The sequence below is a fragment of the Esox lucius genome, chromosome 15 (assembly GCF_011004845.1).
Source record: "Esox lucius isolate fEsoLuc1 chromosome 15, fEsoLuc1.pri, whole genome shotgun sequence".
In the NCBI taxonomy this organism is placed as follows: domain Eukaryota; kingdom Metazoa; phylum Chordata; class Actinopteri; order Esociformes; family Esocidae; genus Esox; species Esox lucius.
In genome coordinates this window covers 18888878-18902543 of record NC_047583.1, presented here as the reverse complement: position 1 = coordinate 18902543, position 13666 = coordinate 18888878, and the positions used below count along the sequence as shown (strand labels likewise).

Sequence of the window (13666 nt, the reverse complement as noted above, 5' to 3'; positions counted from 1 at the left end):
GCTATTGCCAAGATACTGAAGATTTTGTATAATGATGTGTACTACCCCTTCACAGAACAACTCAAACTGTCTCTAACCAAAATAGAAAGAGGAGTGGGAGGCCCTGGTGCACAACTGAGGACAAATACATTAGTGTCTAGTTTGAGAAGCAGACCTCACAGGTCTTCAACTGGCAGCTTCAACACTGGTCTCAGTGTCAGCAGTGAAGAGGCAGCTCTGGGATGCTGGCCCCCTGGGCAGAGTTCTTCCTCTGTCCAGTGTCTGTGAAATGTTGCCCATCTTAATCTATTCTTTTTTTTTATTATTGTCCAGTCTGAGGTATGGCTTTGTCTTTGCAACTCTGTCTAGAAGGCCAACATCCCGGAGTCGCCTCTTCGCGGTTGACACTAAGACTGGTGTTCTGCGGTTACTATTTAATGAAGTGGCAGCTGAAGACCTGTGAGGTGTCTGTTTCTCAAACTAGAAACTCTAATGTATTTGTCGTCTTGCTCAGTTGTGCACTGGGGTGTTATACTACTTCTATTCTGATATGCGCTCCTCTATGAAGGGAGTACTACACATCATTGTACGAGACCTTCAGTATCTTGGCAATTTCTCGCATGGAATAGCCTTCATTTCTCAGAACAAAAATAGACTGACAACTTTCAGAAGAAAGTTCTTTATTTCTGGCCCTCTTGAGCCTGTAATCCAACCCACAATTGCTGATGCTGAAGATACTGAACTAGTCTAAAGAAGGACATTTCAATTGTTTCTTTAATCAGCACAACAATTATGTCAGTGGTTCTAACATGATCGTAAAAGGGTTTTCTAATGTTCAATTAGCATTTTAAAATTGTAAGCTTGGATTAGCAAACACATTGGAACACAGGAGTGGTGGTTGCTGATAATGGGCCTTTGAACACCTTTGTAGAAATTCCATTGAAAATCACCAGTTTCCAGCTACAATAGTCATTTGCAACATTAAAAATGTCTAAAATGTATTTCTGATTAATTTGATGTTATTTTAAGTTACAGTTTTCTTTTCTTTCAAAAACAAGGACATTTCTGAGTGACCCCAAACTTTTGAACAGTAGTATATTATTTTCACAAATTTGTGTGCTGCACTTATGCTGATTTTGAATTTGTGGCTGTGAGATCAAACCTTGTGGCTCTGGAATCTAGTGGAATCCAATGTATTTGCCTGGAAACACTGGTCAAATCTCTGTTGTGTGCTTTGCTTTTACTGTTAACACTTATTAGTGGATTTGAAGCTAATCATCTGTACCTATGGGCAACTTCTACCAGGAACTTGCTGTATGACCTCTTTTGCAAAGCCAGGCTTTAGAAAGCATAATGTTTTTGTTGGTTGTTGTTGTTAATGTTTACATTTAGATGTTAGTCATTTAGCAGATGTTCTTACCCTGAGTCAAATTGTTTTTGCTGTTGCTGCTACTGCATTCCTTCATTCCCCTGTCCTAGTCTCCTCTCAGCCTTTCTAACCTGCTTGCAGAAAGTGTCCTACTTGAATCTCTGTTTCTCTTGCTTTACCAAAGTAATTATTTCTTTTGCAGTGGTGTATACCATACTGTATAAAGCAACTGAGCGAGTCACGTTGTAACCATAGAGATGGAAAGAGGTCTTGGTTGTATATATGTGCCATTAAGATGGAAAGCAGTGTCATCTGTGCCATTATAATGTCTCATCCAGCGTGGGTGGAGCCATTGAGGACATCTTTGTTAATGAATATTGACGTGGTTAATGAATATTGAATTGGCTGATCTCTGCCTATGACTCAGTTGGATTGTGGTCATATGATCAACTGGGTCATCGGCAGGAACAAACCAATAATGTTGTAAATCCCACCCACTTGACTACATTTAAATAGCTGATGCCTTCCCGTGGCGATGTTCATGCTGGAATGTTTTATATTGTGTCGTCTATGGCTGTAACCAAGGTCTTTACAGGGAGATTGTGCTTACACATCACTCCTTTCTTGTATTCACTAGGTTCTTTCAGCTGTGGCTTGTAACTACAACCCTCTGTCTTAACATTATCATTAGGGGGATGAACATAATCATTGGTTAAACTCAACCTCTGTGCCCACAGATATTCAGGTAAGGGTATCTATCAGCTTTCAGTCTATCATTATGATTTCACAAAGAGCTGTCAAAAATGATCTAGCTGTGGGCCATTGAATGGCAGATTTATATAATCTTGACACATTTATTATTTTTTGTTTATTTGGGAATGATAGATCCCAGTGCAATCTAATTGATTCATCTCATAAGCTTGCTCTTCTTTCTAGAAGGCCCTAGTTGTCTTATTACAACACTGCCTTTTCTTAACCAACGAGTTTAGCTTACTGTGGAATGTGCATTGACTGTATCAAACGTCAGGACTTCACAACCAAATGTGTGCTAGCGTGTGCGTGTGAGAGACAGTTTTTATTTATTGTTTTCATGTATTTCTCAGTTAGGAGGAAAAACATCGAACTTCATATCAGTGGCAGCTCTGAAACCATGTCCTGCATGCACAGTACGTTTACGTCTCTGTGACGGACTGCATGCCCCCAGTTCAACCACTACTGATGAGTATTTGTATTTCGTTTGTTTCGCACTATCGAAGCATGTACAGTCTGCTGTAGTCCCTGACGCTGCCAGTACACCACAAAACAAGGTGCTCAAATGAACACATCTACACGCTACACTCCTTTCTGTGGCTTATGTGGTTTTTCCTTAAAAAACAAAAAACGGAACTCATTCCAAAATTTGTGATTCAATGAATGAATGTTACATCTATTTGAAGACATGGACATTTTCTGTGTAAATTTGTTTTTCATTCAGTTTTATTACTTTGAGAGATTATTAAAAAAAAGTGACATGTGAAGAGCTTGGAGGGAAGACCATAATATACTTTAAATAATGAATATAGAGATTTTAGAAAGGCGTTTTAGTTTTCCTATTGTTCAAATTGTTGATGATTCAACTCAGTCAACTAGCTATGTTTTCCCTCAAAGGCAAACCGTTAGAGGTAGGCTATACCTGCACTGGATTTATGAGAGCATTTCTTATTTGTGTCTTTCTATTTTCTTGTTTGCACACAGAGAAAACGAATATGATGCTGATGAGGTTTCAAATACTCTTAATGTCTAACGTCTTAAGATATAAACACTGTCCGTATACCTCATGTGTGGATGACACGTCTCTTGTGTGAGAAAACGTGTTTGGCCATTCAACCAAATTAAAAATACATGTATTTTTGTGTTCTAACAACTTGGATGTGTTATGGATAAAACATAATTAGCTGTCCACTTTTTGGGGTCAAAGAAAAATGTAATTTTGTGTTGGCTGCATATCAGTGAATCACTTATTTGTAACTTTCACTCATGTTACGGACATCAAATGTCATTAAAATAATGTAAAGAAGTGTTGTGTTTTATTTACAAACAAAATGTTATTTACCCCATACACAGCAAGTCATGTAGAAAGCATCACAGGCAACTTCCCCTTTCTAATGAACTGGTAGATCCACGCTTATGTGGAGCTTTGAGTATGAGGCTCAGTTTGGATTGCGAGTGAATGTCTCAGCTTACTACAGCTATGTCTCAGCTACGTCAATGTCTCAGCTTACTACAGCTTAAGATCTGTTTTTTCAGGAGAGATAAAAGGGCGACCGTAGGAAGGAAGGTGAGTGTAGTTTGTGATTGGTAGAAATGAACCTGTTAGTTTAGTCCACTGTGATATAGGCTACTTTTGCTCCCCTAATATTAGTTAATATCTTAACAGAAAATTCTGAGGGTTTACATTTTGTTCCTCTTTTAGTCGACATTTAATCAATGCAGGCAAAATTTTAGCTTGCTATTGATTCTATATCTGGTGCCAGGCCTAAGAGTTGCAGCTTCAGGCTCAGCAGCCCTGTCTGCTCATACCCCTGAACCAGCCCTACTCCCTGTCTGGCTGTCCCCATACCCCAATAGAAGGAGGTGAGCAGCATTGTGTTGAATGTCATGTCAGTTGGCATAATTGCAGGGGATCTGTGGGAATTTTTCTGTTATGAAAATAAATATTAAATCCTTTTTAATTATAAAAATTTGAGCACTAATTATTTCTCCACATAATGATGATTAAATGAAACAAAAAAAGCTTATAGTCTGTATTGGATGCTGGACAGTTTGAGGCATTGGCTGACAGCCTGTATAAGTGACAGCCAATGTTAAAATAATATCTTTATGTATATTTTACACACTGCCCGTGACTGTTGCTGGTGATGAGAGAGCAATGATGAGGCTTGCGCTGGGCTCCAGATAAGGCTGAGCAAGAGCCACCTTTTTATTTCCACATCCATTTTGTTTAACATTTTACATATACATTTTTACAGCTGCTTATTTTCTAGTTGGTATGTAAGTGCAAAAATCTGCTGATGATTTTGTTTGTTATATAATTCTATACACTCACCTAAAGGATTATTAGGAACACCATACTAATACTGTGTTTAACCCCCTTTCGCCTTCAGAACTGCCTTAATTCTACGTGGCATTGATTCAACAAGGTGCTGAAAGCATTCTTTAGAAATGTTGACCCATATTGATAGGATAGCATCTTGCAGTTGATGGAGATTTGTGGGATGCACATCCAGGGCACGAAGCTCCCATTCCACCACATCCCAAAGATGCTCTATTGGGTTGAGATCTGGTGACTGTGTGGGCCATTTCAGTACAGTGAACTCATTGTCATGTTCAAGAAACCAATTTGAAATGATTCGAGCTTTGTGACATGGTGCATTATCCTGCTGGAAGTAGCCATCAGAGGATGGGTACATGGTGGTCATAAAGGGATGGACATGGTCAGAAACAATTATCAGGTAGGCCGTGGCATTTAAACGATGCCCAATTGGCACTAAGGGGCCTAAAGTGTGCCAAGAAAACATCCCCCACACCATTACACCACCACCACCAGCCTGCAAAGTGGTAACAAGGCATGATGGATCCATGTTCTCATTCTGTTTACGCCAAATTCTGACTCTACCGTCTGAATGTCTCAACAGAAATCGAGACTCATCAGACCAGGCAACATTCTTCCAGTCTTCAACTGTCCAATTTTGGTGAGCTTGTGCAAATTGTAGCCTCTTTTTCCTATTTGTAGTGGAGATGAGTGGTACCCGGTGGGGTCTTCTGCTGTTGTAGCCCATCCGCCTCAAGGTTGTGCGTGTTGTGGCTTCACAAATGCTTTGCTGCATACCTCGGTTGTAACGAGTGGTTATTTCAGTCAAAGTTGCTCTTCTATCAGCTTGAATCAATCCCATTCTCCTCTGACTTCTAGCATCAACAAGGCATTTTCGCCCACAGGACTGCCGCATACTGGATGTTTTTCCCTTTTCATAACATTCTTTGTAAACCCTAGAAATGGTAGTGGGTGAAAATCCCAGTAACTGAGCAGATTGTGAAATACTCAGACCGGCCCGTCTGGCACCAACAACCATGCCACGCTCAAAATTGCTTAAATCACCTTTCCCATTCTGACATTCAGTTTGGAGTTCAGGAGATTGTCTTGACCAGGACCACACCCCTAAATGCATTGAAGCAACTGCCATGTGATTGGTTGATTGGATAATTGCATTAATGAGAAATTGAACAGGTGTTCCTAATAATCCTTTAGGTGAGTGTAGATGACAATGATACTATATATTAACCTCTTCAATTAAATAAATTATATATAGTAATTCATTGATTTATTCAAGATAAATCAAGATTTATTCCTTTACATTCATACTAAAAGATAAATGTATTCTTACAGAGGGTACCGTCTTGCGTCAAATTGTGAATTCCACTGCATGCATTGCGCCAATCCCCCCTGGCGCCCCTGGGTGGGGCCTCGTGATATATTTTCATGAGGCTTAAAATCCCTGGCGGCGCCCCTGGCAATGCGACTAATTGCTACACGCTTTCCATTTCGTTTTGAAATGCCTACTGTATTTGCAATGTAATTAAAACATGGGTGTGGGATGGGTGCACAACATGAGATCACACCCGAAAGAACTTAACGTGCATTTACAGGCTCAAGTTAAAACTAAGCTTCCAACACATTATCAAATTATCAAACACGAGCTGAACAACCGATCCTTCATCACCTGCTGTCCAAACATGCAGCGCTTTCAAGCAAGACCGGGTCCGACGAAAGTTCGAGACAACACATCTTTGTCACACAAGTACACTCCCATAATCCTGGTGACTTGTGGGAGATGTGCAAATAGTTTTAACTTTCTTGTGTCATAAATCAGAGCTGGTTTATCTGATATCAAATAGAGTTCGCCCTGGGGTTAAGAGATGAGTGGTATTCCTTATATGCTTATCACAGAGAAAACTTATGGGTCGCTGTCAATCACAACATGAGTGCACTTGTGTCTCGTGATGTGGAACCATGCCAGATATAAGGTTCTTTCTTAAGTTTATAATTTCTCGCTCTGGAGTTTACAAGGTCAAACTCCTCATCAGGCTTCACCTCACATCTATTTTCAGTCTGTGAGAAAAGCCAACACTCCAGTCTCATGCTTCTACAACCTTTGGAGTCCAAGGAAAACAATCAAAACGTAGAATTCCGTTGATAGCAAGATAAATCTGAACTCTATGGGAAAAGTAATTTAAGTTCTTCCACAATGAAATAAATCACTCATCATATTAATTTGCATTATTAAGCCTTTCCAACGTATAGGTTGCCGTGAGCCACGCTGAAAGGAATCCACACGCCCTAACTTCAGTCGTAGGCCTACAAATTCCTAAAGTGCTCTTTCTGTTTACTCGCTCTATCCTATAACCTTCTCGCTTTTATTGGTTTTCATTTCATTTTGCTCATATTCGAACCTCCCTTTCACATTAGTTTTTTTTTTTGTGTCTCTAATTTGATCTTTTATTGTGCGTTCTCTGTAAGACCCTCCCCCATAACGTCACTCAGGCTGGGAAAGATGCGGCTCGAGACCTCAGCCAATGATGCCACTACTACGAGTGGACTCCGCAAAGATGACTGGGACTGGACAGATGGTGGTGACAGAGAGAAAAGCAACGTGTCTAAACCAGTAGACTTTAGTTGACAAACGGTTTGTTTTCATGTAGTTAGAGAGACGAGGCTCTTCAGAACAGCAGAGAGCATGGGACATATGTGCGGCGTGTGATTTGCAGCAATTGTAGTCAGTTAGGCTACCTGTTACTTACAGTTCAGGATAACTACACTCTACGTAGGTATCTCTAAAGTGTAGGCTATCATAACGGTGCAACCGCACAACAGGGAAGAAGTGTGCACGGAGGAAGGCGCAAAGAAAGACACGAAGGGTCTTGGGACAATGTAAATGTGCCTTTTGGAGAGCAAATTGCAAAGAGACATCAAATTGTTTTAACATTTAGCACTAGATCTGAAAGCGGAGTTTCCGACATCATTGGATTAACTGAAACTGTTGCATATTTTAATTGTTATTGATATTGATTATATTTTGGCTCCAGTCCAAACGTGATTGTTGTGAAAACCTATCCAGGACGCCGAGGGGTTTCGAAATATCTAAGGGGAACAACCCCGTTGTTTTTCACACTAACCATAGTATCTCAACACCAGCAAACACCGAGTATACAACAGCAGTTGTCCCAACCTGGAAAAGACATGCAGATGATGCGCAGTAACGTTCAGCTGCTGTGGGTACTGGTCTTGACAATGAACCTGGTGTCAGTCAAGAGCTTTCCCACCTTCAGTCAGAAGAGCCTGGTCCACAAGGGCAGAAGCACTGCGACCACCGAGGTAATAAGAAAAAAATTATGAAAGTGAATTCTCCCACTACTGTAAATCTATACCTCTGGGTTGGAGTGTGTCTGTAAAATACTAGAATGTAAAAATGTAACAGCCCGTTTATATTTCCGGTGAAAATTATCAATAAATAGGGATTTATGTCACTTGTTATTTTGACCCAATATTTTTCTAAACTTTAACCAACCTATGTTGGGAAAATTGGTAACTGTCCTGAACATTGAAAGAAGGCGCATTGGTGAATTGATGTAATGTTGCTTTTCCTTTGCTGCGCGTAAAGTTTAATCTGAAATGAAAACATTATGTAAATGTATTGGAAACATGCATCATGAACTTAATCTATTACGTGAAACGATTTATCCTGAATTCCGAATAGACCTGAAAAAGCGTGCAACAATGGCCATTATGCACCAACGCATGAGAAGCGTTGGTCTCCTTTTTAAAACCTTTTAAAACGCATACAATTATGTGCAGTAGAGTATATGTTCACATGGTCTTGAGGCAGGACAGGGATTGAGACCTCTTTGGTTGATTAGGAGATGGTCAGGTTCTGGTCCGGATCACACGCTGAGAAGTGGGTACGTTCTCATCCCATCCCACACCCAAAAACATTCCACAGGTATTATAGGAACATCTGGCCTTATGTTTGTCTTGCACCAACAACAGTCACACATATTCACCAATCTATTGTTTGCTTGAACATATATTTATTCAGTGGCAGCGACTATATTCACTGTTTGGCTATTTGTGTCAACAAGCAGGTGTAGCTAATAAAGTTGCCGGACAGTGTGATTTCTACAGATGTAATTTATTCTGAATGATTAAGGCATTGCACTTCACATCTACAAGCATTCCTGTAATTATACTATTATAACTGTGCTAATAATAGTTTGTCAAGCTCTTCAATTTACAAAATAAGCTCAAAGTGAATAAACGTATATTACAAATTGTATTAATTCATAATATAAATAATAATAAAGCTCCAAGCAGTATTGAGTGGGTTTCAGTTTTCAGCTACCATTGGCCTTAATGCACCACTTTTATGCTTAGAAACCTATGTGCACCATATGCCAACAGATGAACCAAATACATTTTTTATGTTCAATGGTGCCCCCATATGGCCAAATTGAACCCTAATTCATATAATAGCCAGGTTAAAAACCCTGATCTTATGTGCCAAATGTAGTAACAATGGGTGACACAGATCATGAGATATTATCGTGTAGCTTTTATGGCGCCACCATGTGGCCAAACTGAATGTACTTTCACATTTTGAATCTTAATGGTGTTTTGAAAATGCAATTGATATTATGATACTGTTATTGCTGTCTGATTTTTATGTGTTTATATGCCAGAGAACACCAACATGGATGTTTATTGGTCAATAATAGCCATGTCTTATTATTATTTGTTGTCGAATGTTTTTCATTAATTCAAAATATTATGGTGGAGTTAATTGGTTAACATGGCAGATATGTCCCCTGTGAGGACATGGACCTATGAACCTTTGTTTAAGGCTTAAGGTCAAATGGGATAAACAACATGAGATTACATATTTGGCCTGTTGAAAAGTGCCCCATGTGGCATGTTTCCGAACATGTATACCAAGTTGTATTGTAATACAGTTAACAGTATCTGATTAAATACGTACCTGATCTGATTAAAGCCACACCCTTGAACATGTTCATTTGTAAAGAGCGGCCATGTTTTTAGACATACTACCTGGGTTTATATGATGTTTAAGGACCTTTGTCCATAGATGCCAAATACCAAGTTACGGTAAGATTGGTGCTATGGTACTGTAGAAGTTCACAAAATCCATAATGGACAAAAATCCAATATGCACCAAATATCAAGACTTGGTCAAATGGGGCTGGTGTGGTGAGCTTGGAAAGTTGGCTATTTTGGACAGTTGTTGCAGTGCCACAATGAGGCAGATTTGTACAGAATTGCATCAGAAGTTGTGGCCCTTAGGCCTGTACTATCATGCAAACTTTACCCTTTTTGTGCTATTTTATCACACAGGAATTTGCCTGAAAGCTCTTATATGATCATATATGTTAATTACATATTTCAATCTGACATATATAAAAACAGCCAATTCTTGTATATTTTGACATATATGTAAATGTACATATGTGTCAATCAAACCAAATATATGTTTAAAACATATGCTCATACAGTGGGGCATAAAAGTATTTAGTCAGCCACCAATTGTGCAAGTTCTCCCACTTAAAAAGATGAGAGAGGCCTGTAATTTTCATCATAGGTACACTTCAACTATGAGAGACAAAATGAGAAAAAGAAATCCAGAAAATCACATTGTAGGATTTTTTATGAATTTATTGGTAAATTATGGTTGAAAATAAGTGTTTGGTCAATAACAAAAGTTAATCTCAATACTTTGTTATATACCCTTTGTTGGCAATGACAGAGGTTAAACATTTTCTGTAAGTCTTCACAAGGTTCTCACACACTGTTGCTGGTATTTTGGCCCATTCCTCCATGCGCATCTCCTCTAGAGCAGTAATGTTTTGGGGCTGTCGCTGGGCAACACAGACTTTCAACTCCCTCCAAATATTTTCTATGGGGTTGAGATCTGGTGACAGGCTAGGCCACTCCAGGACCTTGAAATGCTTCTTACGAAGCCACTCCTTCATTGCCCGGGCGGTGTGTTTGGGATCATTGTCATGCTGAAAGACACAGCCATGTTTCATCTTCTATGCCCTTGCTGATGGAAGGAGGTTTTCGCTCAAAATCTCACGATACATGGCCCCATTCATTCTTTCCTTTACACGGATCAGTCGTCCTGGTCCCTTTGCAGAAAAACAGCCCCAAAGCATGATGTTTCCACCCCCATGCTTCACAGTAGGTATGGTGTTCTTTGGATGCAACTCAGCATTCTCTCTCCTCCAAACACGAAAAGTTGAGTTTTTACGAAAAAGTTATATTTTGGTTTCATCTGACCATATGACATTCTCCCAATCCTCTTCTGGACCATCCAAATGCTCTCTAGCAAACCTCAGACGGGCCTGGACTGGCTTAAGCAGTCGGACACGTCTGGCACTGCAGGATTTGAGTCCCTGGCGGCGTAGTGTGTTACTGATGTTAGCCTTTGTTACTTTGGTCCCAGCTCTCTGCAGGTCATTCACTAGGTGGTCCAGTGTGGTTCTGGGATTTTTGCTCACCATTCTTGTGATAATTTTGACCCGACGGGGTGAGATCTTGCGTGGAGCCCCGGATCGAGGGAGATTATCAGTGGTCTTGTTTGTCTTCCATTTTATTATAATTGCTCCCACAGTTGATTTCTTCACACCAAGCTGCTTACCTATTGCAGATTCAGTCTTCCCAGTCTGGTGCAGGTCTACAATTTAGTTTCTGGTGTCCTTTGGTCTTGGCCATAGTGGAGTTTGGAGTGTGACTGTTTGAGGTTGTGGACAGGTGTCTTTTATACTGATAACAAGTTCAAACAGGTGCCATTAATACAGGTAACGAGTGGAGGACAGAGGAGCCTCTTAAAGAAGAAGTTACAGGTCTGTGAGAGCCAGAAATCTTGTTTGTTTGTAGGTGACCAAATACTTATTTTACAGAGGAATTTACCAATTAATTCATTAAAAATCCAACAATGTGATTTTCTGGATTATTTTTTTCTCATTTTGTCTCTCATAGGTGAAGTGTACCTATGATGAGAATTACAGGCCTCTTTTATCTTTTTAAGTGGGAGAACTTGCACAATTGGTGGCTGACTAAATACTTTTTTGCCCCACTGTATAAGACATGTAAGTTACATACATATGTTGCCATGTATTACATTTCCATATGGGATATATACACATACTGTATATATAGCTTAACAAGAAACCAGGCAAGCCTAGTTCAGCCAGCCCGCAATAAAAAGTGTTGATAGTTGTTGCGCTCCTGAGATTCGAACCCAGGTCGCCCACGTGAAAGTCTGTGTCTTCCACTATGCCACAGAGCTATACATTTGCTGGGTGTTGGTATAGCCTCTTGACATAGAATTCTGTCACGCATTAACATCACGCCAAGTTTGATTATATTTCATTAGACACCATTAAGCATTGCGTTAAACTTAGTAACGTTTCTTATTAAGTTTACCTCCACTACAAATAGCATATATGAACTGTATGCCACTTGCCGTTTTAACAGCTTTTTAACCATTCGTGAATGACATTGATACAATAACTACTGTATTAATATAGGTGACGATAACAGATTTTTTGGTCAAGTAAAAAGACGAGAGAACCGTGTAGTCAGGAAAGTTTTTGTCTATCCTGAACAAATCCTAAGACATAATTCGAAAATCCACTAGAAATAGTCATAATATAACAGTAAACTGTTTAATTTTAGGCTTCCTATGACGTAGCTACTGAAGGTTGTAGCCAGCAAAGTTTTAGTCTATCCTGAAAAAAATCCTCTTTTGCCTCTGGCCATTTTAACAGCTAATTAGCCATTTGTGAATGACATTGATACAATATCCATCAATATAGGTGTCGAGGACTTTTTCGTCAAGTGAAAAGATAAGAGAATCGTGTAGCCAGATTTCTAGCTTTCGTCCGCAATCGATGTGCGTGGATCATCCCCCAGCAGTGACACACACATGACACATGTAATCTGTCCGTTCGATATCTGTTCAATAGCCCACACTCTTCACTCCCCGCTCAGGCATCTTCAGCGCCCCCTAATTAGAACTTCTTCCCCCAGATATATGAGTTACAGGGACATTTCACCACTGTTCTGTTTACCTATGTCAGCAGTATGGTATTCAGATATCATGTGTGGTGTCAAAATTGTTGATGTCCTCTCCCAACGCAAATACACTGAACACAATTATAAACACAACACTTTTATGCCCTCATTTATCATGAGCTGAACTCAAAGATCTAAGACTTTCTGTATGTACACAAAATAACTATTTCTCTCAATTGTTGTTCACAAATCTGTGTTAGTGAGCACTTCTCCTTTGCCGAGATAATCCATCCACCTCACAGGTGTGGCATATCAAGATGCTGATTAGACAGCATGATTATTGCACAGGCGTGCCTTAGGCTTTCACTGTATTGGGGGGGTCCGGGGGGGTTCGGGGGGGGGGGGGCGGGGGTTCCGGGGGGGTCGGAAAACCAGTCAATATCTGGTATGACCACCATTTGCCTCACGCAGTGCAACACATCTCCTTTGCATAGAGTTGATCAGGTTGTTGATTGTGGCTTGTGGAATGTTGGTCCACTCCTCTTCAATGGCTTTGTGAAGTTGCTGGATATTGGCAGGACCTGGAACACACTGTCGTATACGCCGATCCAGAGCATCCCAAACATGCTCAATGGGTGACATGTCCGGTGAGTATGCTGGCCAAGCAAGAACTGGGATGTTTTCAGCTTCTAGGAATTGTGCACAGATCCTTGCAACATGGGGCTGTGCATTATCATGCTGCAACATGAGGTGATGGTCATGGATGAATGGCACAAAAATGGGCCTCAGGATCTCGTCACAGCATCTCTGTGCATTCAAAATGCCATCAATAAAATGCACCTCTGCACCTCTGCAGATGGCAGACCTCTGTCTGCCATCTGCCCTGTACAGCGAAAACCTGGATTCATCCGTGAAGAGAACACCTCTCCAAAGTGTAAGACACCATCAAAGGTGAGCATTTGCCCACTGGAGTCGGTTACAATGACGAACTGCAGTCAGGTCAAGACCCCGATGAGGTGGACGAACATGCAGATGAGCTTCCCTGAGACGGTTTCTGACTGTTTGTGCAGAAATCCTTTGGTTATGCAAACCGATTGTTGCAGCAGCTGTCCAGGTGGCTGGTTTCAGAAGATCTTGGAGGTGAAGTTGCTGGATGTGGAGGTCCTGGGCTGGTGTGTTTACATGTGGTCTGCGGT

The 13666-nt window shown here is 40.4% G+C and overlaps 1 protein-coding gene and 1 long non-coding RNA gene across 2 annotated transcripts in view; both read left to right on the top strand.

Moving 5' to 3' along the window:
• Positions 1-1017: 1017 nt before the first annotated feature.
• Positions 1018-3404, top strand: LOC117595588. Its single transcript, XR_004576846.1, has 2 exons — positions 1018-2093; positions 2452-3404. It is a non-coding gene; the product is annotated as an uncharacterized LOC117595588 (long non-coding RNA).
• Positions 3405-6956: 3552 nt separating this feature from the next.
• Positions 6957-13666, top strand: part of ism2a (isthmin 2a) — a 39352-nt gene continuing 32642 nt past the window's right edge. Inside the window, exon 1 of the mRNA XM_010878643.3 lies at positions 6957-7757. Coding sequence (XP_010876945.1) covers positions 7623-7757 — 135 coding nt within the window. The 5' untranslated portion in view covers positions 6957-7622. The remainder of the gene's footprint in view (positions 7758-13666) is intronic.